General features: G+C 37.9%; 1 protein-coding gene across 10 annotated transcripts in view; it reads left to right on the top strand.

Moving 5' to 3' along the window:
* The window catches only part of Cntn4 (contactin 4), a 1052004-nt gene that overhangs the window by 857057 nt on the left and 168724 nt on the right, over window positions 1-26223 (top strand). For all 10 annotated transcript variants that reach the window (XM_045133612.1, XM_045133613.1, XM_045133605.1 and 7 more), the window contains 2 exons: window positions 2718-2854; window positions 4151-4280. In XM_045133612.1, the coding sequence (XP_044989547.1) occupies window positions 2718-2854; window positions 4151-4280 (267 nt within the window). The remainder of the gene's footprint in view (window positions 1-2717; window positions 2855-4150; window positions 4281-26223) is intronic.

Raw genomic sequence — 26223 nt, 5'->3', positions numbered from 1 at the left:
CACAGTGATGGAGAGCAGCAGCCAGCTTGTAGCTCTTTCAAGGATGTAGGTTATAACCCTTCATTCAAACTAATGCTAGTTGATGTTAGAATATTTTTTTGAAGTTGACCCTTTTGGCCTCCCCTTTTATGCAGCCATGCATCATCCCCTTCAGGAGAGGGTTTGCAAAATTGTGTTTTGCTCTTTGAAAAACATGAAATTACTCATAGATAAGAAAAGAAGAAAGCAGCACTTATTCAAGGACCTAGAGACCTCTGCTGGTTAAGTGACTCATTGAGGGTTTTTTTTTTTCTTTTTTCTGTTTTGTTTATTATTGAGAATGTAAGGTACGCAGTACCAGTTTCCCTTTTTAATTAAGTTATGGGTGACTTGAAGCCACACTGAATGGAGATACTGAGGTCTTATCAGCTAAAAGGCATTTTCAGAATATTTAATAATTCAGTAACAGCTTTTGGGCAGGAGAGATGGCTTAACGGTTAAGCGCTTGCCTGTGAAGCCTAAGGACCCTGATTCCAGGCTCGGTTCCCCAGGTCCCACGTTAGCCAGATGCACAAGGGGGCACACGCGTCTGGAGTTCGTTTGCTGTGGCTGGAAGCCCTGGTGCGCCCATTCTCTCTCGCACGCTGTCTCTTTCTCTCTCTTTGTCTGTTGCTCTCAAATAGATAAATAAAACAAACAAACAAACAAAAAAAGAATTCAGTAACAGCTTTTAATTAATACTGGTGCCAATGTTAAAATAATATTGGAAGGAATTACCTTATAGAAATGCCCTGAATGACAGCTGAGGTTATCTTCTATGTGACTTTGAGCAAAATGTCTTTCAATTTACATAGTGACCACTGTAGATGAAAGCATGGATTGTGCTTCAGGCAAGTGATATTTGCACTCTTTATGAACTCTTGTCTCTACATCCATTAGACTGGGGAAGAATGAACAACAACTTCAACTGAAGCACAGAAATGGGGCCCACTGTGGTTAATGGGGATCATGTTTGTCAGTGGGTAAAATGGGAATTAAATGCTGCTTTTTTAAGACTGTCAGTAGACCTTAGTTCTCTAAAAATGATTTTTAGATCCATCACTCACTCAAGTATTCTGCCTTCTAGGGTCATACTATTGAGGCTTATACTCTGTTAATATGAAATGAGCAAATAGTCACATTAATAGTTTATGAAGAGGCTACCTTGTTTGTTTATATAACTCATGGAAGTAAATGTGCCAGGGACTGGATAAGCTAGGCTAGCAACAAAGATTCCAGTATGGAATGATTTAAATAAGAACCTAACTTCTATCTTGCATTCTGTCTAAAAGTAGCTCTGACTGTGTTTGATTTGCTCTATCTAGTCAAAGTCCAAAGTTCCCTGCTACATAGCTTCCATCTCTATGTCTAAGTTTGTTTCAGTTTTCACCACTTTCCACTCAGTGCGAAGAGGCAGAAAGAACTTTTCTATGGGGTGATACAAACACACATCTTCTCCCCAGAGAGAACAAAGGATGATTACACCAAAACCAGTTTTTGTGAACCAATGAGTTTATAGAGATTACTTATAGAGCAAGGTGAAGAGTTGCTTACACAAGCGACCGATGACTCAAAGGCAACCACACTATGACAAGTTGTGTCCCATCCTGGGTGACGACCTCCCCATAGCTGCTTTGCCTCACCAGAAAGCCCACCTCAGCAGAGGTGACAACTCGTGGAAGCTTCATCTCTGGAACACTGGACCCTTGCAGGCAGCTCAGTCAGACAGTATCATCTCCAAGCAGTTGTTTCCCCTCTAGGTAGCCATACAGTGGGGTATTGCAACCCTTTCCCAGACTTACTGAACTCCTGCATCTCTGGAACTTCCATCCTGCCATCACCCTAATTAACATAATCTTGGGGAATGGTTGAGTGACCTTTAAGTTTCAGGGCTCCCTAACTTGGCTTCCTGAATCATAGCTTCCTTCCTCTCTCTTTAACTTAGAGGAATCTGCAACAAATATCAGTAAATAACCTGAAAGTTTTTCCCTATCTTCATATATGTACAAGAAACATGATCTTACCAGTGTAAAAGCATCTGGAAATGGAGTCTCTTGTTGGGAATTTGTGAACCAAGCCAGCAGTGATGAGATTGCTATGGAAGGTTTCTTATATTTAAAAAAGATGAAAGAGGGCTGGAGAGATGGATGAGTGATTAAGGTGCTTACCTACAAAGCCAAAGGACCTAAGTTAAATTACCCAGGACCCACATAAGCCAGATGCACAAGGTGGCACATGCATCTGGAGTTCATTTGCAGTGACTGAAGTCCCTGGTGTACCCATTCTCTTTCTCTGCCTTTTTCTCTCGCTCTCAAAGAAAAAAATATTTTTTTAAAGAATTAACATTCTTTTTTAATAATTTTTATTTATATATTTGAGAGCAACAGACAAAAAAGAGGCAGAGAGAGAGAGAGAGAGAGGTTGAGAATGAGAAAGTAATAATACTCAAGGAATAACAAATCTTGACCTATAGAACAAAGGAAGTTTTATTACTCTGTTTTCTATTATTACAATATGGACCACAAACATAATATTCATAGAAGATATAGGTGCTCACTGAGCCTAGTTCCACTCTTGTTTCTATAACAGGTAGAAAAGGAATTTGATTAAGTCTGTTTTGCCCCTTGACTGCATGTGGTAAAAGAAGACTGAGCACACACTAAACATATACCTTTTGTTCCCCTTTTAAACTGTTATAGCTCAACCTAATTGGGTTCAAAAAATAAATGATATCCATGTGGCCATGGAAGAAAATGTCTTCTGGGAATGTAAAGCCAATGGGAGGCCCAAGCCTACATACAGGTGGCTAAAAAATGGTGAACCACTGTTAAGTCGGGTAAGTAAATGGATGGCAATTGTGTTTCAATACTGAGTGAATGTTTAAAGTGGCCTCGTTGCTATGGAGACAGGAAACCTTTGAGTTGCTTCCAAAATAACAAGCAACTAAATGCCATTAATAGTGGAAAGAGTGAAAGTGAATGCAGTTGATAAAAAGAAATTACACACAAACCCAGTTCTCCAGCCATGTTCAGTTAAGTTTCTATGGCAGATCTGTGTACTTCACAGATTAACACTTATAGCTTCAAAACAGGAAAGTTATTCAGAAGTTCTGGATCATGTAACTTTGATAAGATACTTATTTCCCAGGGTCCACTTTAGGAAGAAGAGTATTGATAAGACTAGAACACCCATCTGGATTCAATGAGGCTCTGATAAAGAAATCTGAAGGAGCAGGGAGAGGCTGGAAGGCACTCACAATGAGGAACCATTGTGTTCAATTCAGTTTTCCTTATTGTATTTCCTACTAACTTCAAATGTTAACTGGAATTTGGAACTTTCCTCAGGCCCCACCTTGATAGCCAACTTTTCACACTTAGATTTCTTCCCCCCAAGACATGTAGGAAAGAAAAAGGGACCGTATGGGTAACAGAGAGGGGTGGGAGATATTTGATGGCAAATATGGAGGGTAAGGAATTATTTGTGATACTGAATAAAAATTGGCACACAAATTCCATTTCCTGCAGTGACAGATGAGAAATTTCTTATTGTGTCATACAACTATCTTTGCTTCCTTCACCATAGCTACAAACAGATGGACCTAATTGTAAATCAATCCATTGGTAGCAATAACATATGAGAACATTAAGTTACTAGGACTTTTTTTTTGGTAATCCTCAACTGATACTGATCATTTGCCTCTGCTTCATTCAAGATATAACCTCAGAGTGTTTCCTGGTGGCACTTTAAGCATTTGAAACCCTGAACAATATATTTGGTTGTGTTTTTACCCTTTCTTCTCAGTTAACACTAAGACAAAGTAAAAATGCATTTCACATTTCAAGCTCATCTGTTTACAAGATACATTAATCTGAATGGTTTCACTATTAAATCAATGAAAACTCAAGAGAATACTATAATTTAAACTTCATTTACAAACTGATATACTGGTTATTCCATATAGTATCTGACCTGCCACAAATTTACTTGGCAGACAAATAGATCATGTTGTTATAAATTACTTATACAATGACTATTTTCTTCCCATTAAACTCCCTTGATTATATGTAGCAGAATGGCCTTATATTCTTAGACATAGAATGTCATTATTTTGTATTCCTCTTTTCTTTCACAGGATAGAATTCAAATTGAGCAAGGAACACTCAACATAACCATCGTGAATCTCTCTGATGCTGGCATGTACCAATGTGCAGCAGAGAATAAACATGGAGTTATCTTTTCCAGTGCTGAGCTTAGTGTAATAGGTGAGTCTTTATACTGGAAATAAATAAGGAAAACTCTTCAAATCACTAAAGTATCTTAGTAACTTGCCAACCATAGATTTTTCATCCAAGACAAAGTATAACAGAATCCTTACAATGAAGGTGTTGCTTGAGAAACAAGCCAATCATGTGGTCTCTAAGCAAGGAAACACCACTTTGTAAATAATCTCCTGGTGCTCATAATGGAAAACATGATTCCCTTGATGCTCATTTTTATCCCTCAATTGGCACACTTCTAAGTGGAGCGAAGATTTGAAAGACATCAAAGGCTATGATCACCCTGGTTTGTGCAAACTTCAGCATGAAGGGCTGACTTGGTTTGGAAAGGCTGCTTGAAATGGCTGACAGAGTAAATCATGTTCTTCCATGTTTGAATTTTTAGACTGCTCCATGTCAGAGCTCCAGGTTACATGCTGCACCAGGCACAGCATCTTCCCTTCCCTCAGAAATGATCCCTCAGTTCTACACATCCACCACCTTCTCCTCTTTTGTGTATACTTTTATTATTATTTTCCTTATAAATCCATTTGTAAAACAATTTTTCACCCCCTTCAGTTACTTAACACCCTTATTCATTCTTATATCAATTCATTATTTAGTGAATGCTTAAGGTGTGTGTCGGTATTGCATTCTATAGTTTTCCTCCAGGCTCCTGGGGTGTACTTGTTGCCCTCCCTTCTTTTCAGTCTTTGTACCTCTTTCCTACTCTGTCTTCAGTCCTGAAGTTGGTTTCTTAGGAAAGCATGACTAATCTTGTGCCTGTGTCAGTTTTTCCATTTGTTTTTGTACTTTCAGCATTCTCTCTTTGACAGAAACTATGGCTATGCTTGATGTTTATTTGTTCTTTCTTTTCTTCCCACTGATTTTTAGCTTATTCATGATGTCTAGGCTCAACTCATTGTGTCCCCTGGTCTGCATGCAATATTTAAGAACATTTTAGGTACTCTGTAAACATTGAATGAGTAAACGATTTTGGTAGCCCCTCCTAACTTAGAAGGACTCAGCATTGGTCTTAACTGGATCATAATGACAGGAATGTGAGGAAAGCAGCACTTAGATGAAGTCCCAAAGCGCTGACTTGTCTCCTGAAGGTCCTTCACGGCACCTAAGGTGGAGTCCTTGCCTTCAGTAGACATGCCCAACCTGAGCCTCTTCCCACCTGGATGCGGTGAAAAAGGAAGGAAAACTTGTACTTCTTACCAAATTCTGTTGGATAGGTGAATATTTCAGCAAAATCAAGGGCTTCTTATAGCTCGAGGCAGGAGGCTGCAGCCTTTTGCAACAGCTCGCACAACAATGCTACTAGAGCATCAGTCTGGCCTGGGAAACTGTAACCTTCACAGTCTTTCAAATCACCACACACAATAGTAATTCCAACTATCTAAACCTCTGCCAGGACACGCATGATGGTTATACTTTCCCTAAATTTGCCCTGATTCTTTGTGCTTGAGACCAGTTCTTCAAGTTCAGTTCATCACAATAGATTACCTACAAGATTCCTCTGCAAGGGACATGTTGTTTATTCAACTGTGTGTGAATTAGGTAGAGGAACAGCTAAAAGTCAGGAGCTATTGTCTAATAAAATTAATTGTACCACCCTAATTCCCTCTATATAAGTGCTTACCAATGTGTAACTTTGGGTTCCCCCTTTTGTAATTTTGGCAGATATTGTTGATACTTTTGATAAAATAAGAAAGTTCTATAGTTACAAACATGGCAGGTGTGTCCAGCCTGTCACCTGAGGAACAAAAATGTTCCAGGACAGCTAGTCCAGATGATCCATTTGTTGGTGTGGTGAGGTATTAAAAAGTGCCCCACAGGCTGGAGAGATGGCTTAGCGGTTAAGCGCTTGCCTGTGAAGCCTAAGGACCCCAGTTCGAGGCTCAATTCCCTAGGACCCACGTTACCCAGATGCACAAGGGAGCGTATGCGTCTGGAGTTCATTTGTAGTGGCTAGAAGCCCTGGCGTGCCCATTCTCAATCTCACTCTCTCTATCTGCCTCTTTCTCTCTCTGTCACTCTCAAATAAGTAAATAAAAATGAACAAAAAAATTTTAAAAAACAATAAAATTTTTAAAAAAGTGCCCCACAATTCTAGGGTTAGGATTTATCCCTCACTTTATATCTTGTAGATTTTGTTTTATTAAATTAGGTATACTCATGTTTGGTGTGTATATTCTTAGAATTACAGTGTTCTTTAGGTGAGTTTTTTCCTTGATCAGTATGAAGTGACTTTCTTTATCACTTTATATTAATTTTGGTTTGAAGCCTATTTTGTCAAACATTAGAATATCAATATCTGCTTATTTCCTAGTTCTATTTGTTTGCAATTATTTTCTGCTCTTTCACCCTAAGGTAGTGTCTACGTTTGACAATGAGATGAGGTTCTTGATGAAAACAATATGATGGAACTTGTTTTCAAATCCAGCCTATTGGTCTATGTCATTTGATTGGGGAATTAAGAGCATTAATATTCACAGTTGTTATTGAAAAGTATAAGTTCACTATCATGTTGATGATTTTGTGGAGTTTTGTATTTTCTTTGTCTTCATTTTCTTAATTGTTCTAGCATTAGATATGTTTGCCTCTTATACCCTTGGTTCTTCTCTTCAATGCAAAGTATTCCAGCTAGTATGGCCTATACATCTGGCCTAAAGTTCATAATTTCCTTTAACCTTCTTTCATCATCTAAAGTTTGTCTTTCCATTATGAAAGATAATTTTTTACTGGGCATAGTGGTTTGCATTGGCAGATAGGTGTGGTGTTTCAATACTTGAAATACAACATTCTAAGCCTTTCTGGCTTTTAGAATTTCCATTGAAAAAGTTGGCTGTTACTGTGATGGGTCTGCCTTGTAGGTGATAAAATCCTCCTAATTTTCAACTTTCAGTACCTTTTTTTTTTCATTGTATTTAGTGTTTTGACTATTATGCAATCTAGGGAATTTCTGTCTGGACATTACAACTGGATGGGCCTGTATTTCTCTATATTGGGGAATTTTCTTCTATCATTTTATAAAATATATTTTCTATGCTATTGACCTGATATTCTTTCCTTACTTACATGCTCATAATTTAGGTATTTGGTCTTTTTAATCTGTCCCACATTTCTCTCGTGTTCAATTTATATGTTTCTATTTTAACTTCTCATTGATTTTAACTAACTGATCTAGTTCCTCTTCTTTGTCTTCCAAGTTTGATATTCTGTCTTCCACTTGATACAGTCTTTGGTGAAGCTCTCCATGGAGCTTTTTATTTGACTCTTCTGTATTTTTACTCCCAGCACTGATCAATTTGATTTTTCTTCAGGATTCTGTCTTTTGAGTTCCATTGTTATAGTCTGATTTGACTTTTCATTTTGTCAGGCTGTTTGTGTTTTCTCAGAATTCATTTAGGCATTTGTGTCCGCATTAACTTTATTCAGGATTTCATTCATGCATTAATCACTGTATTCCTTGAGTGCTTGGTACATATTTGTAGTTATTTGTTTGAGCTTTGTCTGAAGTTTCCTGTAAGTAGCACTTGTAAACGTCCTACACTAGGAGATTTGTATTTCTTTGGGAAGACATAATGGTTTGGTTTCTCATATTGCCCATTTTGCACTGAGACTTACCCATTTGGGATTGCTTATTGGTCAGGTCTTTCTGACCCACCTATGTTAAGTGAGTATTTGGAATACAGTTTACATTTCTTTAAGTTCATCTGCCTTTGTTCTGGTGTATGGTGGTTGGAGTATTATCCTGTAGACACAGTTAGTGCTTCATGGATTAGGTAGGCGAATTGGTTGCAGATCACTTAAAGCTGTGCTGGAACATAGACTTGGGTCCCAGCACAAATGGCAGATTGTTTGTGTACTTACAGTAAAGGGAGGAATATTGCTAAAGAGAAAATGAACTTTAGAATTAACATTGGTCTAGTCCGAATGGTGAAGGGACAAAAGATTCCAAAAGGGAATTAAGTTCTGGAACTTATTGTGAGCTTTAATACCCAAGTGGAGAAGGGAAGAGGATATTTGAAGTGGATCCAAATGCTGGAAATCAGTAAGAGGTCCAGCCCCAATGCAGAACATGTGCCTGTGGATTGACCAGAAGAGGATTCCTAAAGGGACTCTGAATTCTGTAACCCACTCACAGGACCCAACCCCAAAGCCTAAACACAAGTTCCTGTGCAGAAAGTTTCTAAAGGAACTCTAAATGTTGGAAATTATGGTCATGTCATACTTACAACGGCAGGTTGTTTACATCTGTGGGGTGAAGGGAAGATTATTTCCAAAGGGAATCTTAGTGCTGGACATAAATGAAAATCCATTTATTAATCTGGTTTTAAGTCCCTGAAATCAACAAGCCAGATGCTTCAGTTCATTTTAGTTACAGTTATGACACCTCCCTAAACTGAATCTTTTAAACAGGAGAGTCTGCTACTTACAGTTCTCAAAGCAGGAAGTCTGAAGTCAGAGTAATGCCATTGCCCAGTAATTTCCTATGCCAGTGAAGGCCCTCTTTAAGGTTGCTTGCTACCAGATAACTGCAATAGTCTCACATGGCAGGAAGGCAAAAGAGGCTCTCTGAGGCCTCAGTATTAAGGCTGCTAGGCCCATTCATGGGGGTTTCACTTTCATGATGTAATCATCCTTTAAAGACCCCATCTCTTCATAGCATCTTCACAGGCATTACCATTCCACATTTCAGGAAATCTCAATGCATGTAAACATACATATCATAACTCAAGAAGGGTGAAAATGAACTCGACAAGTTATCTACCACCATGATTCAAATCATGCTTAACATGAAAATAATAATGGCTTCCTGGTAAGTGGCACAGGGCAAATAAGTGGTAAAAACAGTAAGACATGTGAAAATTGAGGAAAGTGAGTTTGCCTAATAAACTGACTAGTCAGCTGAGTCTTGTCGTATTTAGATTTACATAATTTAGACAGAAGGGAAGACCAGGAAGATTCCAGATCTGAGGGAAATGGCTGAAACCAAGGCTCAGAGTCACAAAGAGCCCAGGAAAATTTCCTATGCAGAAAGAACACTGAATGTTTTTCAAAATCTTTGATGGATGTGAATACAGCATGCATACGTGGAGTTTAAACTTGAGAAGTAAAGTTTGGATGTTATTAATGAACAATTTTTGAGACTCCTATATGACAAGCCACATCTCATTTTGTCTTTCACATCCTCACATTCATGTATTTCAAATTAACTGAAGCACAGTTGTGTGATAACTGAGTAAATCCCTGGAGTCTCACTCTTGGAAAAAGATGTCTGACCTTCAAAAATACATATAACTTGGGCTGGAGAGATGAATAAGCAGTTAAGGAACTTGCCTGAGAAGCATAAATACTCAGGTTCCATTCCCCAGTATCCATGTAAGCCAGATGCACAAGGTAGCACATATGTCTGGAGTTTATTTGCAGTTGCTAGAGTCCCTGAGGTGCCCATTCTCTCCCCCACATCTTTCTCTCTCTCACACATACACACTCTAAAATCAATAATAAAAAAATTAAAGAATATTTTTTTAAAAATACACATAAATTAATCTTGCTTGGGCTGTAAAGATCGCTTAAGATGGTTAAGGTGATTGCCTGCAAAGCCAAAGGACCTAGATTCAATTTCCCAGGACCCATGTAAGCCAGATGCACAAGGTGGCGCATGCATCTAGAGTCCATTTGCAGAGGCTGAAGACCCTAGTGTGCCCATTCTCTCTCTCTCCCTCACCCTCTCCCAGTCTCTCTCTCTTTTGCAAATAAAGTAAAATATATTTAAAAATTAACGCTAATTACGTAATGGATATTATATTATTTTATTCTATGAGATACTTTGTTCCTTACAGAATAATGATACCTTGATTCTTTTGGATCAAATAACCCACTTATTATTTGTGTTGGAATCATAAGGCTAAACCAAAAAACAAAAAAATATATAAAATTGAAATGAGATTCTTTTCAACAATGAAGAAAAGTATTTTGCTTTCAGCTATATATTAAATATTAGGTGCTGTTAAGGAGATTTCCTTTAATATTAGATAATAGGCCTGATATCATGAATAACAGATGGTTAGGAAGCATATAGTTAATAGGCTTTTCCCATGGTCTTGTTTTCTATTTTCTCTGGGTATTTAATGTACATGTAAAATGTCACTTTTTCTAATGGACTGAAGTTGCTAAATAATTAACCTAGGTGCTGGGTTATTTACTCATGGGGTAGGAAATTGCCATAAAGATAGTTGTCCTTGTGGTCATTATATTAGTTGTCCTGATTATAACTGCATCACATGGAAATGTCCTCATTTATAACTGAACAATTATAATTGATCATTTATTATTTCCTAAGGTAACTGTTCTTCAATCTCTTTCCCTATATTATTCTGTTTTACACATGTGGTTCATTTGGGAGGCATACTCCTCTGGGTACCCTTGGACTACTACACAATTCCCTGGGTGAGCAATATCATCTTATAACCCATTTCTACTGATGAGGCTGTTCTGGAGTTTGAGTGAATAAAATCTGCTTTATTATATAAAGGTCAAATAGAGACAACCTATTAAGTAGAGACATGATCAAAGATAATTAAAACAATGGGAAAATTTGATTCTTTTATAATTTAAAAAATAATGATAGTGGTCTATAATAGATATGTGCGTCTACTTAGAGCAATTATCATATTTGATAATTTGAGTGGAATTGATGATTGAATTGTCACAGTTTCAAATTTTTTGTGGTGCTGGATATAGAATGTTTATGCTGCATAGATAAACGTGATATAGAGTATATTTAATTCTTAAAAGCAGAGGCTTAGGCAAGGATTCACTTTACCTCATGCATTCATTCATTGAAGGAACAAGGAGTGTTCTCCAAGAAAAATCTGAAAGAGGAATAGGCAGAAGAAACAAGGTCAAGGTAGAGTTAATGATCTAGCCTGTGAATAAATAGAAGGGGAATTGTGAAACATAAGTCACACTTCAGAGTGAAAAACCTTGAGGCAAAGAGGCTGAGTTTATTTAAATATTCATATCAGTTACTCTCTGGGCTGCCTCAGAGATGACAGAGGAGCAAGAAGGGAAATGGAAGTGCTCCGAGGTAGGTTGGAAAATGGGGCAGACCTCCCAAAGTTAATTTCCCAGAGAAGTGAGCAGCTCTACGTGGCCAGTGCCCAACATTGACAGCAGCTGGGACCAGAAAACAGATCTTTGTAATCACTAATCACATTCTCTATAAAGGACAACCGAGATGCCTAGTTACTTTGTCCAAGGTACCTGGATTACGAAGCAGCATACTTTAGTGTTTTAGTGCACTTTTGCAGTTGGCTGAGATATCCCTAAGACCAAGTGGGTACCTGCCTAGTAGTCTTTTGAATATGACTTTTCTTTGCCAGGATTTATATGGAACAAAAGTTGCTTCTGTCCTGAAGAAATGTTTTGTTTTATATTTTACAATTCATAGCTAACATATATTTATGTCATGACGTTTTCTAATATATGCACAGTGTATACTGTTTACTATGCAGTAACTTCCCCAAGTTTGTCATTTCCTCATGAGAAAAATATTTAATATATTTTTCCAGTCTTACAAGATATGCAGTATGTCATTGTTATCTATAGTTAGCAACTGGGCAATAAATAGCACAACAGAGTTTCTTACTCCTATCTAGCCATAATTTATCCATTAATCCTTCCCTCCTTCCTGCTCTCCCAAACCTCTGGTAACCCTATCTCAGTATGTCATGAGAAAATTCCACCTTACACTTCAGTATTGTGGGGATTCTCCCACCCTGAATGGAGGAGGACACACGACCGTGGTAGGACACTCAAGCCACATCAAGTAACTGATGGGCCAATTAAAGTGAGGTGCAGGCTTGAGCAATTATCCAGTTAATTTGGCATTTATCCAGATGATTGGCTCCCAAATTAGAAAACCATTAAGGCTAAACTAAAAGTTATTTCAGAGGGACTTTCACAAGTGCTCATCTGCATCTCGGTCTGATTTCTCAACTGCCTCGTTGAGCCAGATTACAAAATAATCAAATGTGCTGAGTGTGACCAGCATCTAATGAGAGGACAAACGCCTTTCTTACTCAAATGCAGCCACCTATGCAGAAAGTTTGAATTGTCACAAAGGAATAAGGTAATACTTGGATCTCAATTCAAACTTGTTATAACTGGCAATTTACTGGGCCCACACTTACCAGTAGGAAGAGGATGCTGGTACCCCTTCCTCTCACTTGGAAGACTGAGAGATTACATGTAAACTCCTCTTGTAAACTTAAAAGGGTTTATAGCAACACAGGAAGATTTTACTGTTGTTACCTACTGTCCAACCTCAGACCTTACAGATTGTATTAAAATCGGTAGTTTATCTCATTTTTGTAATTGTCAGGTTTTGTTGCATCTTGGGGAGCTGGTTTATATTCTGATGTATTGCTGTGTTCCATGTCAACTAACTCAATCTCTGCCTGGTAACCAGGCATTATCCCTTAAAGCCCAATGGAGAACAAAACTTTGGGATTTCTACTCTAAATTAATCTGATCTAAAGAATAGTTTCCCTAAAATATGAGTCCCCATACTTTACTATGAACTAAAATCAGCTAGATGTCATGTTAAAACAGATTCCTGAGCCCTATCCCCACAATTCCTGAGGGAGACCTGAGTACTTGCTAGTGCTCCAAGACCACACCTTCTGTTCTACACAGAGCTTTTGCTTGATCTCTTTGCTGTATATATTTACCTGCTAGAACTTCCACTTAAGATTAGAACTCTGAATCACAAATTCCCAGTATACGATCAGAGACTGCAACCATGGCTGGAGTCCCTTCCACCAAGTCAGTGGGAAGAAGAGTGGCCTGACAAGATACCAGGTGAAGGCTGAGCTAACGTTGCCCAGGGTAGCTTTGGTAGCTTACAGCATACCCAAGGGAGACATCAAGCTCTGAGAAATATGAATTCCCACAGAAAGCCCATGAGTTAGAGTTTAAAATGTAATTCAAGAATTCAGCCTAAACTGTGTCTTGAGTATTTATCACTATCTATGGTCCTGTGACAAAATCTCTGAGGATCCTGCAAAACTGCTATGAAGGCATTGTCTGACTTAAAGTCCATAATGCTTCTCATTAAAACATGTCTAACAAATTCCTCTTAAAATACAGAATTTTAAAGTTTGTCTTTTGTCAGCCAGTAATAATAGGCACCTTCTTTTCCTATCTACTCTTCATGCTGCCCATTGGCTTCCCAGCTTTGAGAACTAATGGAACTCATTTTCTACTAGTTCTAGTGAGATTGATTACTTTTTTTTTTTGTTTGACTTTGGTAAAATTAAATATATTTATTATTCTCTAACTTTTACCATTATTCAGGCCTCAAGTCTCTTTAGTGAATACATTAAATGATGTAATTATTTCCCCCATACCTCCTTCTACCAACTAGTTAAATACTTTTTAGTCTCCTGGATTACAAATAACTGATACTTAAGAGGCTTTCTACTGGGAAATGATGGCAGCAAGACAACAAAATAGGAAGCCTCTCCTCCATTGGAGACGTGAATTTACCAACGATACACAGACCAGTGGCCATTGTAAGATTTCCAGATCTAATGAAGAAGTTTCTGCCCTCTGGGAAGGGTGAGGCGAACCACATTGAACCCCTCATCATCATAGGAAAACATGAGGAAATATGAGGAAAACACTCCCAAGTTCTCCCCTTTCCCTGGGCACAGTGAGGGGAGTGGAAGATACACTTGGTATTTATTTATTATGACTTTTAATTATTTTGGTAATTGGAAAACAGCCAAAGGGAGTAATTTCAGTTTTACTTGCATCCAAATGCTGACAGAAATCAGGCACTGGATGTGAGGTGAAGCCCACTAAAAGCAAGCTTGGCCATCGTCGTCATCATCATCATCACGTCAGCCATATAGCCCACGCTAGGTGGCGCTCGAGAGACACAGCTTGCTTACAGTACTGAAAAGGCAACAATTCACAGACACACCAGGGGAAGCTACTGAGTAGAAGCTGGCAAACCGATCCAGGAAATTACATGCAAAAGTCCAAAAAGAGACCATTCCCAGAAAAGGCTTAAGAAGTCTACAAAATATATAACCATTAATTACTGAAAATTCATTATATATGGTACCAGTCTGCAAACATTAGGAAAGATATCTGGTTTATCCAAATTTTAAATTGTCAACATAAATTAATAAGACAAAGATAAGATATGGTCTATCTGAAAGAATGATTTAAATATCCAGGTATCAAAAAAAAAAAAAAAGATAGGCCAATTACCAGACAAATAATTCAAATTAACCATAATTAAAGTGCTTAATGAATGTTTTTTAAATATATGTTTTTTTTTGTTTGTTTGTTTTGTTTTTTGCCTATTGGAGGAAAGGATTTATTCTGGCTTGTAGTTTTGGAGGAAGCTTAGTTGTGAAGGAAGCTGGATCACATCATCAAGTATCTACAATAGAGAGAGAGAAAAGCAGCAAGAGTGAACCAACTCTGAGCATCTGGTGAGCTAGACTAAAAATATCTTAACAACATACCTCGGCCAGCAAGACTTCACCTCCTAAAGGCTAGGAACTTAGTTCTCACCAGGTGGAAACCAAGTAAGAGGCTTAATCAAAAATATCTGAAGCTATGGGAGCCATTTTATATTCGAGCCACCACACTGATAAAGAGAATCCATAAATAAAATCAAAAGTGAAATATTGATTAAAAAAGAAGCTATATAGCTTACAATTTATAAGTTACTCTTGCTAAAATTGTAAGCGACTTCTCATTTTATAATATCTCATTACATATATTCACCAATAGCATGTCTTGATACATGAAAGCATATAGTATTTCTAATCATTTCCCTGAGTATACATTTACATGGAAGAAACTACTAATACTCATTTATATTCAACATATATGCCAAATCCTATTTTAAAGCTGTTGAAATTAAAAACAATTCTAATTGTTTGGTGATAAATCTCATGACCTTCATATCTACTGTAAGGGATGGATTGAACATACGAATGGAGAAAATGGAATATGAGAAATGAATCATGATGCTAAGAAATATAAATTATTTAGCATTGTGTAGCTTTATAAAAATAAGCTAATTGAGGGCTGGAGAGATGGCGTAGCGGTTAAGCGCTTGCCTGTGAAGCCTACGGACCCCGGTTCGAGGCTCGGTTCCCCAGGTCCCACGTTAGCCAGATGCACAAGGGGGCGCACGCGTCTGGAGTTCGTTTGCAGAGGCTGGAAGCCCTGGCTCGCCCATTCTCTCTCTCTCCCTCTACCTGTCTTTCTCTCTGTGTCTGTCGCTCTCAAATAAATAAATAAAAATTAAAAAAAAAATAAGCTAATTGAAGTTATAAAGATAATTTTTAGATTAAAATTCAATTTATTATATGTTATCTGTCTTTATTATTTTCTGAGATTATTTTTGTTTGCACTTTTTTTTTAATTTAATTTATTAGTTTTCTTTTCAGTAAAATACAGGCAGTTTGGTACCATTATTTAGGCTCATCTGTGATCTACCCCCTCCTATTAGACCCTCCTTGTTATTGAAAATGGGTCGTGCATTGTGGAGTTAGCCCCCAGTTATTAGTATGATAAATGTCTCTGAAAATCATGACCCAACATGTAACTCTGACATTCTTTCCGCCCCCTCTTCCGCAAGATTTCCCTGAGCCATGTTGGGTTCATTTTGGTCTGCTTCAGTGCTGAGGTGTTGGGGGCCTCTGAGGCTCTGGCTCTCTGATTTGGTAGGAGTTGATTTTTCTCTGCATTGATCTCCTTCCCCTTTGTGCTGGTATCCAGTTCACAGGAAAACATCACCCTTGCTTATTTCGCCAGTTGTCCTTAGTTTCAGTTGGGCCCCTTCTGAGGTGTGTTGGGGCAGATCTCTTCTTAGGATCTGCATCTATCTTTTTTTCCCTCGTTGTTTGTAGTGCAGCTAGGCGGTCGCCATCTTCTAAATATATGTTTTAAAAATGAATGGGCATGCCAGGGCCTCCACTGGCTGCAAATGAACTCTACACATATGCGCCACCTTGTGCATCTGACTTACATGGGTCCTGGGGAATTGAACTTGGGTCCTTTGGCTTTACTAGAAAGTACCTTAATAGCTAAACAATCTCTCCAGCCCTTAATGAACTTTTTAAAAGTACATATAGACAATAAAATTAAAGAAAGTTATATATTTAAAATGAGAATATCACAGACATAGAAGATGAAAACAAAACAGAAAGGAAAAAAAAATTTCTAGAACTGAGACAACCAGTAAAGCAATATGCACACACATTGTAAAATTAACATAAGGAAAATAAAGAGAAAAAAGTTAATGAGGGCTGGAGAGATGGTTCAGAGGGTAAAGGCACTTGCCTGTAAAGCCTGGTTGTCCAATTCAGTTCCTCAGCACCCTCATAGAGCCAGATGCACAAGTGGAGCATGCTTCTGGAATTTGTTTGCGGTGGCAAGCAACCCTGGTATGTTTGCATGCTCACTCACTCTTTCTCTTTCTCTCTTCTTACAAATATACAAAAATATTTCTTAATAAAAATGTTAATAAGCCCATTTGAGGATAGAAGGACTGAAATTTACCCAAATCTGAGGCAAGTAATGAATGAACATATATACCCATTACCTAGGAACTTCAAAAAAAATCACTACTAAGACATATCCAAAGAGATACACTTAGACACACTATAACCAAACTGTCAAAAGCCCAAAGAGAATGTTGAAGACAGAAAGAAAAAGTGACTCATCATGTACAATGGAGATTCTGTCAGATTATTAGCAGACTTCTCAGCATGGATTTTGCAGGTCAGAAGGGGGTAGGATGAAATATTCAAAGTGGTGAAAGAATTTACTGCCAACCAAAAATACTTTATCTAACAAAATTTCCCTTCAAAAATGAAGGGTAAATTAAGACATTCCCAGTTAAACAGAAAGCAAAAGGCATTCAATACCACTATACCTAAACTACAATAAATGTTCAAGGAATACTTGCAAGTTAAAATACAAGGATGATAAAACTATATGGAAACCTTAAACTTCCAAGTAATAGTGAACATGCCTGAATATGCAATATTGTAATACTGGAAAACAGGTGTAAAACCAAGTTTTAACTTAGAAAAATACATGAAAACAAAAGCATAAAATATAACTATAATTATACATTATAAATGTATATAATTATATAATTATACATTACAGAAAGGTCATTTGCCTCATCAAAAGCATAAGTAGGGATGGGCAGAGTGTGAAGGAATAGAGCTTTTATATGGGCTAGAACTTAGGTTGTTCATTTGAAACTCACTATTTATAATTTTAAGATGTGCTATATAATTGAAATACTGACCACATTTTTATTTTTTATTTTTTGGTTTTTTGAGGCAGGGTCTTACTGTCTATCCCAGGCTGACCTGGGATTCACTATGGAGCCTTGGGGGGTCTTGAACTCACAGTGATCCTCCTGAGTGCTGGGATTAAAGGCATGCACCACCACTCCTAGCCTAAATATTTTCTTATATATGAATATGCACACGGAGAGATGAAAAAATAAAATTTAGGGAAACACAAAGAAAGGGTAGAAAATAAAGTAGGGACAAAATAAGATACAAAGTGTACAGAAAGCTGTCAACAAAGTGATAATTATAAGTCCTTCCCTGTAAATTACTGCTTGACATGTACAAAAGGATTAATATACATTTGAAAGACAGTTTGCTGAAAGGATTTTTTTTAAGATCCAAACTTTAGACCAACTAGCTATAACAGTTTCATAAAGATCCCTGACCTAGCAACAGTAGTATATGCATGCACTCTTTCCAAACATGCCTAGGGCAATCTCTGTGATAAACGATGTGGTAAGGTACAAAAAAGACTTAACAGACTTAAGGATATCAAAATCATCCAAAACATCCTTTCTGACCCCATTGGAAATTAGAAATCAGTAACAAGGAAAATCTGAAAATTTATGAAAATTGAATGGTCAGTTACTCGACATTCAGTGGGTCAGGGAAGAAATGACTAGGGCATGGAGAAAACATCTGGAAACAAGTAAAACCACTACATTCCAAGACTTATTTATGAATTCAGCACAACCTGTACTAAGAGGGTGTCTAATAGTGATAAGTGATAACATCAATGAAAAATTTCCATGCCGGGAAGATGGCTCAGTAGATGGTTTGGTGTGCAGGTGTGTGTGCCTGAGTTCTGCCCCATCAGGACCTACATAAAAAGCCATACACTATAGTGGGCATCTGTAATCCCAATGGATTTATGACAGGTAGCCTGGAAATGTAGAGGTAAATGGAAGTGGCTGTCTTAAACAAGGTGGAATGCTAGGACCAATATCTGCAAGTTTTCCTCTGACCTCTACACACATGCACTCACACACATACACATGCCAAAGTATTTTATAAGTCAGCACCAAAGATTAGTACTTAAGCATCCAGAAAAAGAACAAACTGAACGAAAATTACTGAAAGGAAATACTAAAGCAAAAAGAACTGAAATGAAGTTTAAAAACCAATAAAACCATGAGTTCAGTTTTTAAAAAAGACCAACAAGACTGACACATGCTTATCTAGCTGAAAATCAAAAAGAGAAGACTCAAATAAAATAAGCATGAAAAGGAGATACTGGAAACTATGGCACAGAGGTCAAAAGGATTATGTGAGACAACCATTGAGTTATTCACAAAAAATTTGGATGCTTTTGAAGAGATAAATTATTATGGGCATGCAACTTATCCAGATGGTGCTATGATGAAATAGTAAATTGGAACAGATGAATAACTGTTGGGCCTTGAAAGGCCCGGGCATGAGTCTTAGTGGAACTTCCTGAGCCTAGGTAAAGTTTGGCGATTCGCCTCTGGCCAGCTATGACTCAGCAAGACGCCTAATGGCTTCTGGCCTGCTACTTCTGCATAGGAGTTGGAACTCCCGCCTGCACGTGCTTGGGACCAATCATCTCAAAGATTGTGGTTTACTGTTGGCCCTTACCTCTCCCCCCCACCATCCTAAACTCTCAGCGTTAGTTCTCAACATTATATAAGTAACTGCTTGTAAGAATAAAGCGAGTTCCTGCTTTGACTAGACTCCCAGCTTGGTGGTGTGTTCCTTGCAGTGGGCACTCATCCTCCTCCTCAACCCCTTGTGAGGAACCAGCCAGCCTGGTCCTTCCTCAGCACTACCCGCCAGGGGAGCCTGGCAGATAACTAGTAAGAACAATGAAGTCATAATTGGAGACTCTCAACAAAGCCAAACTCAGAGCCAGAGGCTTTACTGGAGGTCTATCTTCAAACCCTTCCATAGAATTTAAGAAGAGGATCATATCCAGCCTCATTTTAGGAACTTAGTATTTGCCTGTTACCATAACAAAATAAGCCACAAAAATCATCAGTCTGATGCTAGCAAAGTAAGTGCAATAGCACAAAGGATTTCCCACCACACATAAGTGAGACTTGTACCTGTAATGCACATTTTGACATACCACCATCTTTCATTGCTATATGATACATTAACAGAAGGAAAGGAAAAAGGCAAATAATTAGGTCATTTGATGAATTAAAAGCACTTGATAAAATTCAACACTTATGATAAAACACTCTCAGACTCAATGTAATACAGGCCACCTTTGAACTATGTATAGCTAACACCACACTTAGGGTAAAAACTTGAAGTTTATCTTCTTAGGTCAGTAGCAAGGCAAGGGTACACACTCTCATCATTATTACTAAACATAGTACTGGAGGTCCTACATAGAGCAATTTGATAAGAAAATAAGATAAAAGTCTCCACATTGGGGCTGGAGAGATGGCTCAGTGGTCTCTGTCTCTTCTTTCTATCCTTGAAAAAAAATAAATAAAATATATTTTAAAGTCTCCACATTGGGAAAGGAAGAAAGTAAAATCACCTCAGTATGACTGAGAAGGAGATGCTAGATCTGCTAGAGAGAAATGTGTTGAAACTAATAAATAGCTTCAGAAAAGCTGCAGGATTTAAAAAAAAAAAAAAAAATCAACATACACACACACCATTCCACACCAGTAGCATTTCTAGAACAGTAGCCAAGCCAAAAATAAATAAATAAATCAAAATTTAAAAATGAAGAAAACAGCCTTACTTACCATAGCGTCAAAAATAATACAATTTAGAAATAAATTTAACCAAGGAGGCAAAAACTTATGCCTTAAAAACAACATACTATTGCTAAAGAAAGCCAAAGAAAATACCAAAAAGAGCGAGAGAAAGAGAGAGGAAGGGAGGGAAATAGGAGAGAGAAGCATGCCATGTTTGTGTATTGGAGGAGTCAATGTTAAATGTCCACTCTTCCCAATCAGCAGATTCAGTGAGATCATATAGAAATCCCAATGCAAAGTATTCTATAAGAAAAATTATGTTGAATTTCAAAGTGCCAATTAAAAGCCAACACTATGAAAATGAACAAGGTCAGAAGCCTCCCATCTCTCCTGCTTACACAACCTAAAGCTTTGATAGACCTTGTTTTTGACATAAAGATAGTGATGCAGACCAGCTCAACAGAATAAAAGCCCAAAATGAGCCATGGAAGATCAGGCCAAATGACTGTCAGCAAGGGCATTAGAATAACACCTGGACAATCCTTCAACATTGGTGAAAATGGACATCCACACACAGAACAATAAAGGTGAACCCATCTTACGCCATACAAAAACTGATGCAAAGTACATTAAAGACCTAAAGATAGGGCTGGAGAGATGGTTTATTTAAGGCACTTGCTTGCAGAGCCAAAGAACCTAGACTTGATTCCCCAAGTGTCGCGTCCGCCTCGACCAGCAAGGAAGACACAACCACCAGTTCTTCTTACAGCAGTTTATTCAGGCAACTTCAAGCTTCATCTCCCCCGAGCCTCGGGCGGGGATTCCTTATAAGCGCACTCACTCTGCCCAATCACCCCAGGCCACGCAACCCCTCCAGACGAGCATCAGAAACCAATGAGCGGCAGAGATGGCAAACTCCTCCAAATATGGACTTGTCTGTCCCAAGCACTGAACTTCCGTCAGGAGCCATCTTTAGGGCTTGGCCAGGGGTACTCTCCCCATAGGCCTTGGCCATGCGGGCCGACGGGCTCCCCACACCCAAGATCCAGGTAAGCCTGAAACACAAGTTGTCACATGTGTCTGGAGTTCATTTGCAGTGGCCGAAGGTCCTGACATGTCCATTCTTTCTAACTACCTCTTTCTGTGTCTTTCTCTCTGTGTCAAATAAATAAATAAAAATAAACTACATAGTTGTTTTTTAAAAAAGACCTAAACATCAAAGGTGAAAGCATAAGAAGTATAAGAAGAAATGTAAAAGTATATGCAGAAGAGGATAATGGGTTTTGCCATCAGTTTTTGGATATTATACCTAAAGCACAGGCATCAAAATAAAAAAATAGAGTATTAGAAATACATCAAATAAAATCATTGATGCAACTAAGGAAGCAGTATAGTGAAAAGCCGACATTCAGGATGGGAGAACATGCTTGCATATGACTGGTAGGAGGTATCTACCCAGGATATTTGAAGAACTCACAATAACAAGAAGAAACCAATTAAAACTAGATAAAGAACTTTGATAAACATCTTTCTAAGCAAAATCAGTGTATGTGATGGGGTTTATATTGCATATCAACTTGACAGAACCTACAGTCATCTAGCCTCTGGGAACACCTGTGAGGGATTACCTTGATTAATAGAGTTGGGAAGACTTGCCTTAATTGTGAGCAATGTCATTCCATAGGCTTGGACCTTGCACTGTATAGAAGGGAAAGCTGAGCACCAGCTTCCCTCACTTTTTCCTTCCTGATTGTGGAGGTGGTGTGTGTGACCTGCAGCCTCGAGCTCCTGCTGTGTTCCCTGTCATGATGAACTGCAGCCTTGAGTAGTAAGCCTGCCTGATACGCTGTTGGATGGCACTACTTAACAGAGAAGGGGAAGAGACTCAGAAAAAAAATAGCAAATTCTTATAAGGAGATACTGAGTCTTTCAAATCTACCAAAGTAGCCAGTTGGAAGAGCATTAGATTGATTAAACTGAGGCTCTGTGCAGTTGGTAGGAATGAAAAGGTTGTAGCTACTATAGAAAGCAGTATGCTAGTTCCTTTAAAAGTTGAAAACAGAATTGCCATATTAAATAGCAATCCTTCTGGCTACTTTGGTAGATTTGAAAGATTGAGTTATGTATGGTCTGTGGCATGAGTGTTTTGATGAGGTTTGGAAGGAGTATGATCAACAGGAGGTCAGTCACTGCTGAAATACATAGACACAACTTCTCTAGGCTGCAGTGTGTTCTCGTGGTAACTGAAGCCCTTAAAACGGTTGTGATGCCTTGCTTCACAAAGTCTAGGAAACAAACTTGTTGGATAAAATTCACTCACTTAAAAAAAAGAAATCAAAGTTCACACCTTTTAAACATTGGATGCACTTTGGAGAATACCTATAGAAAAAAAATCAAAAACATTTCTGCAAAGGAAAACTCAGAGCTGGAAGGTGAACTGCCAAAATATAGGTGCCCAGTTGCCATCTTTTAAGTGTGTGCTTTGGGGAAAGTGGAGGAAAAGAGTAATGTTTCAGAGCTAGCTCACACTGGTCAGAGCTGATTCTACAGAGCTCTTCTCAACTTTGCATTCAGTGACCTCATGATGTTAGATCATCCTGCCTGTGTCTCCCGAGCATTAGGATTATAGTCATACACCCTATATCACTTGGCTTGTAGCACATTCAAAATCATCTTCAGCTACATAGTGGATATGAGGACAGCCTAGGATACATGACATCTTGTCTGGGAAAGAAAAAGGAACTAATTATCTAATAAGAGCTTATAGCAAGAACAACCACTTCTTAACCACTGGATTTTTATTTCACACTCTAGGGACACTCTTCTTTCAACAAAAATGTCTGTCACAAAACAAAGCTGTCTCTTCTCACATATGACATTGCAATAATACACACTTTTTGCCTAACCAAGGACATGAATTTTTAAAAAGGTTTAAGATATACCAAATATCAGGAGAAATGTCACTGATATACGGTCAATGCAGTTTGAGTTTTAAATGCCTATTATATTATTATCTTTACATAGATGGTATTGGTCAAAAGAGATTAAAGTCTCACCATGGGAATCCTACTTAAGTATCATGTAAGTTACTATTTTTACTTATTTTATTCATGAGAGAGAGAATTGGTACACCACGGCCTCCAGCCACTGCAGTTAGACTCCAGATGCATGCATAAACTTGTGCCCATGTGCAACTTTGTGTGTATGCATCACCTGGTGCAACTGGCTTACTTGGGTTCTGGGGACCCAAGCCTGAGTCCTTAGGCTTTACAAGCAAGCCTTAACTGCTAAGCCTTCTCTTCAGCCCATAAGATTAATTTTAAGAAATGTATTAATTATTAAATAAGTAATGATCTAAAGTGGCTTTAAAATATTTTCCTTTGCACAGGAGTTTCTCTCATATTTACATAGTTAATCTTTGGATTGTCAACCCTTTTCTAAAAATAAAAAAGGCTATGTCTGATTCTACTTTTTGGCAGAGAAAGCCAACAATGAAACAGTACTGCTACTCAGAGAGTATTTGACAGTTGTAGTACCTATGCAGAGCAGCAAATTCTTATCCACACTAGGACATACAACTCAACAATGAAGATGTAGTCAAACACAGCAACTTGGATGGCTCTCAAGAGGATTATGCTCAGTGAAAACAAATACCCATAGGCCGCATACCATATGATTTTCCTCATGTATAATGCATTCACAAAATGAGAAAACCACACAGATGAAGAGAATAATTTTTCCCAGGGATAATAGAATGCAGGTAGGAAGAAGCCTGTGGCTATTGAGCACGGGGAAGATCCTTTAGCAAGTTCTGTATCTTGACCTCCATGGTGTTTATGCACATTTACATGAGTGACTGACAAAGACCTTTAAGGACACTTTATACCAATGATCAGCTTCTTGGTTTGCTATTCTGCTGTATTGTGTATAGTACAGTCATCAGGAGAAACCAGATGAAGGAACGCAAGGCCTCTCTCTTTTATTCTTTTATTCTTGTAACTCTTTGTGAACCTATAATTACCCCAAATAAAAAGATTTATTAAAAAATAAAGTAATCCTGCCAGTTTCCTAATAATAGTAATAAATTAGCCTAGCAGTGGAAAAAAAAGTTTTGTTTTTTTTCAAAGATTTCTCTGACATTACCAAGTATTCCAGCATAAAAATCCCCAAGGAGTGCAGTGATAGAAATCCCAGTAGAAGAAGGATGAGACCAAATATTATGTAAATTGCTTTTTATATAGCATGTTTTCTTTCAGTTAATTCCCCAATCTTGTGAGTATAAATATAACATTTTCTATTTTACAATAACTTAACCAAAGGATTAGGAGTCCGTAGGTACAAATAATGACATGATAGAAGAGTTGAGAGTCTCAAGAAAAAGGACATTAGGTAAATTTGCTCAAAACAAAACAAATAGAATATAAGTATTAGAGACATTACAAGGGATCCTCATGCTAACATGGAAAAAAAATCATCTCCTCAGTGTTGTGTTATCACCTGTACATATCATATCATTTCTAAACAGAGATGTCTGATTTTAAACAAAGCTAAAAGAGATTTTCCCCATAGCCAGCTTTTTGATAGTTATCCACAAGGTAAGAGAAGTTTGGAGCTTTGTGGTCTGATACCAATGTTACTTCCTCCTCTTAAAGATAACAGATAAAGATTAAAATAATATGAAAATCTTCACTTCCAAAAGGGCCAGTCTTAATAGTCTCCACAAATTGGCAGTGTGTTTCTATACACCACCTATGATAAAAGGGGCATGGATAATTATGCTTTCCCTTGCAATGACATAGCAAAGCATCATACCCATGGAGTCCCTGAATGGAGTTACCACTGCATATTCAGTTATATTATTTGATTATCTCTCTTGAGAAATAACACTAAATCAAGCATGGACAGAGCTTCTATTTTCAAAGGATCCATTGGCCTCTTTGGATACCCTTGACATGTGACTAAGCAATTAATTAATTAAAAATAGATGGCTGCAAATCATGTAGAGGCATTTTCTCTGCTGGCTGCTTCTCAGAGATGATATGGAGTTAAGTGTGACACAAATAACCAGTAGAAGGTTGCCTTTCTCTGATGGAAGAGGGTCTGTTTCATGACTCATTCCAACACTGATGGAGTGGTGTCCTCTAGCAGCTCCCGGAAGAAATGTTGTCCTTGGCATGAATCAGATTTTGCAAATGAAGGTTAACAAGTCTGAGATGCTCTCTGGAGCTCCTGGAGAATTTCACTGTTGTTTTTGTCAGTCTTGAACTTAAGAACCTACTGAGGTTTCATCTTCCATAACCACTAATTTTTTACATGTGATCATTGGATTCTAACACTGCCCTCATGAGGCCTTACCAAAAACATCTAAAACTATATTCTCTGTGAGTGTCAAACTCAGCAATAGGCATATATTTATATATTTGGCTTTCGCTTTGGCCAATGCTTGGGGTCAGACTGAACACAAGAGACCAGTAAAACAAACTCCACTTCCTCTTCCACACAAGCTGAAAAGTGTTTAGGTATTCAGATAATGTTAAGAAACTCACTAATGGGTCAAGTGTTTAAAAACAGATGAGTTCCAATAATTTTTCCCTAAAAGTACTACAGCTTATGGTGAGAGGTGGCAGATTTGCAGGGTTACATAGTCAGAAACAAACTGAATAAACAACAGGAAAGTGTTTGATTTATAATTTCATTTTTATGAGTGAAAGAGGTTCAAATCAATCTCATTTCTCAGATATCCAAAAGGTAACATGCACGTAAGTAGTGAATTACAAATGCTTTTGAAAATAGGGCTGTTTTTGTCTCTGTGTGTCTGATATCATACTATTTCAATTCATGTAGAAGCAATATATA

The sequence above is a fragment of the Jaculus jaculus genome, chromosome 14, assembly GCF_020740685.1.
Source record: "Jaculus jaculus isolate mJacJac1 chromosome 14, mJacJac1.mat.Y.cur, whole genome shotgun sequence".
NCBI lineage: Eukaryota > Metazoa > Chordata > Mammalia > Rodentia > Dipodidae > Jaculus > Jaculus jaculus.
Note: the sequence above shows the minus strand (reverse complement) of the source record. Positions and strands in the feature narration are given on the sequence as shown.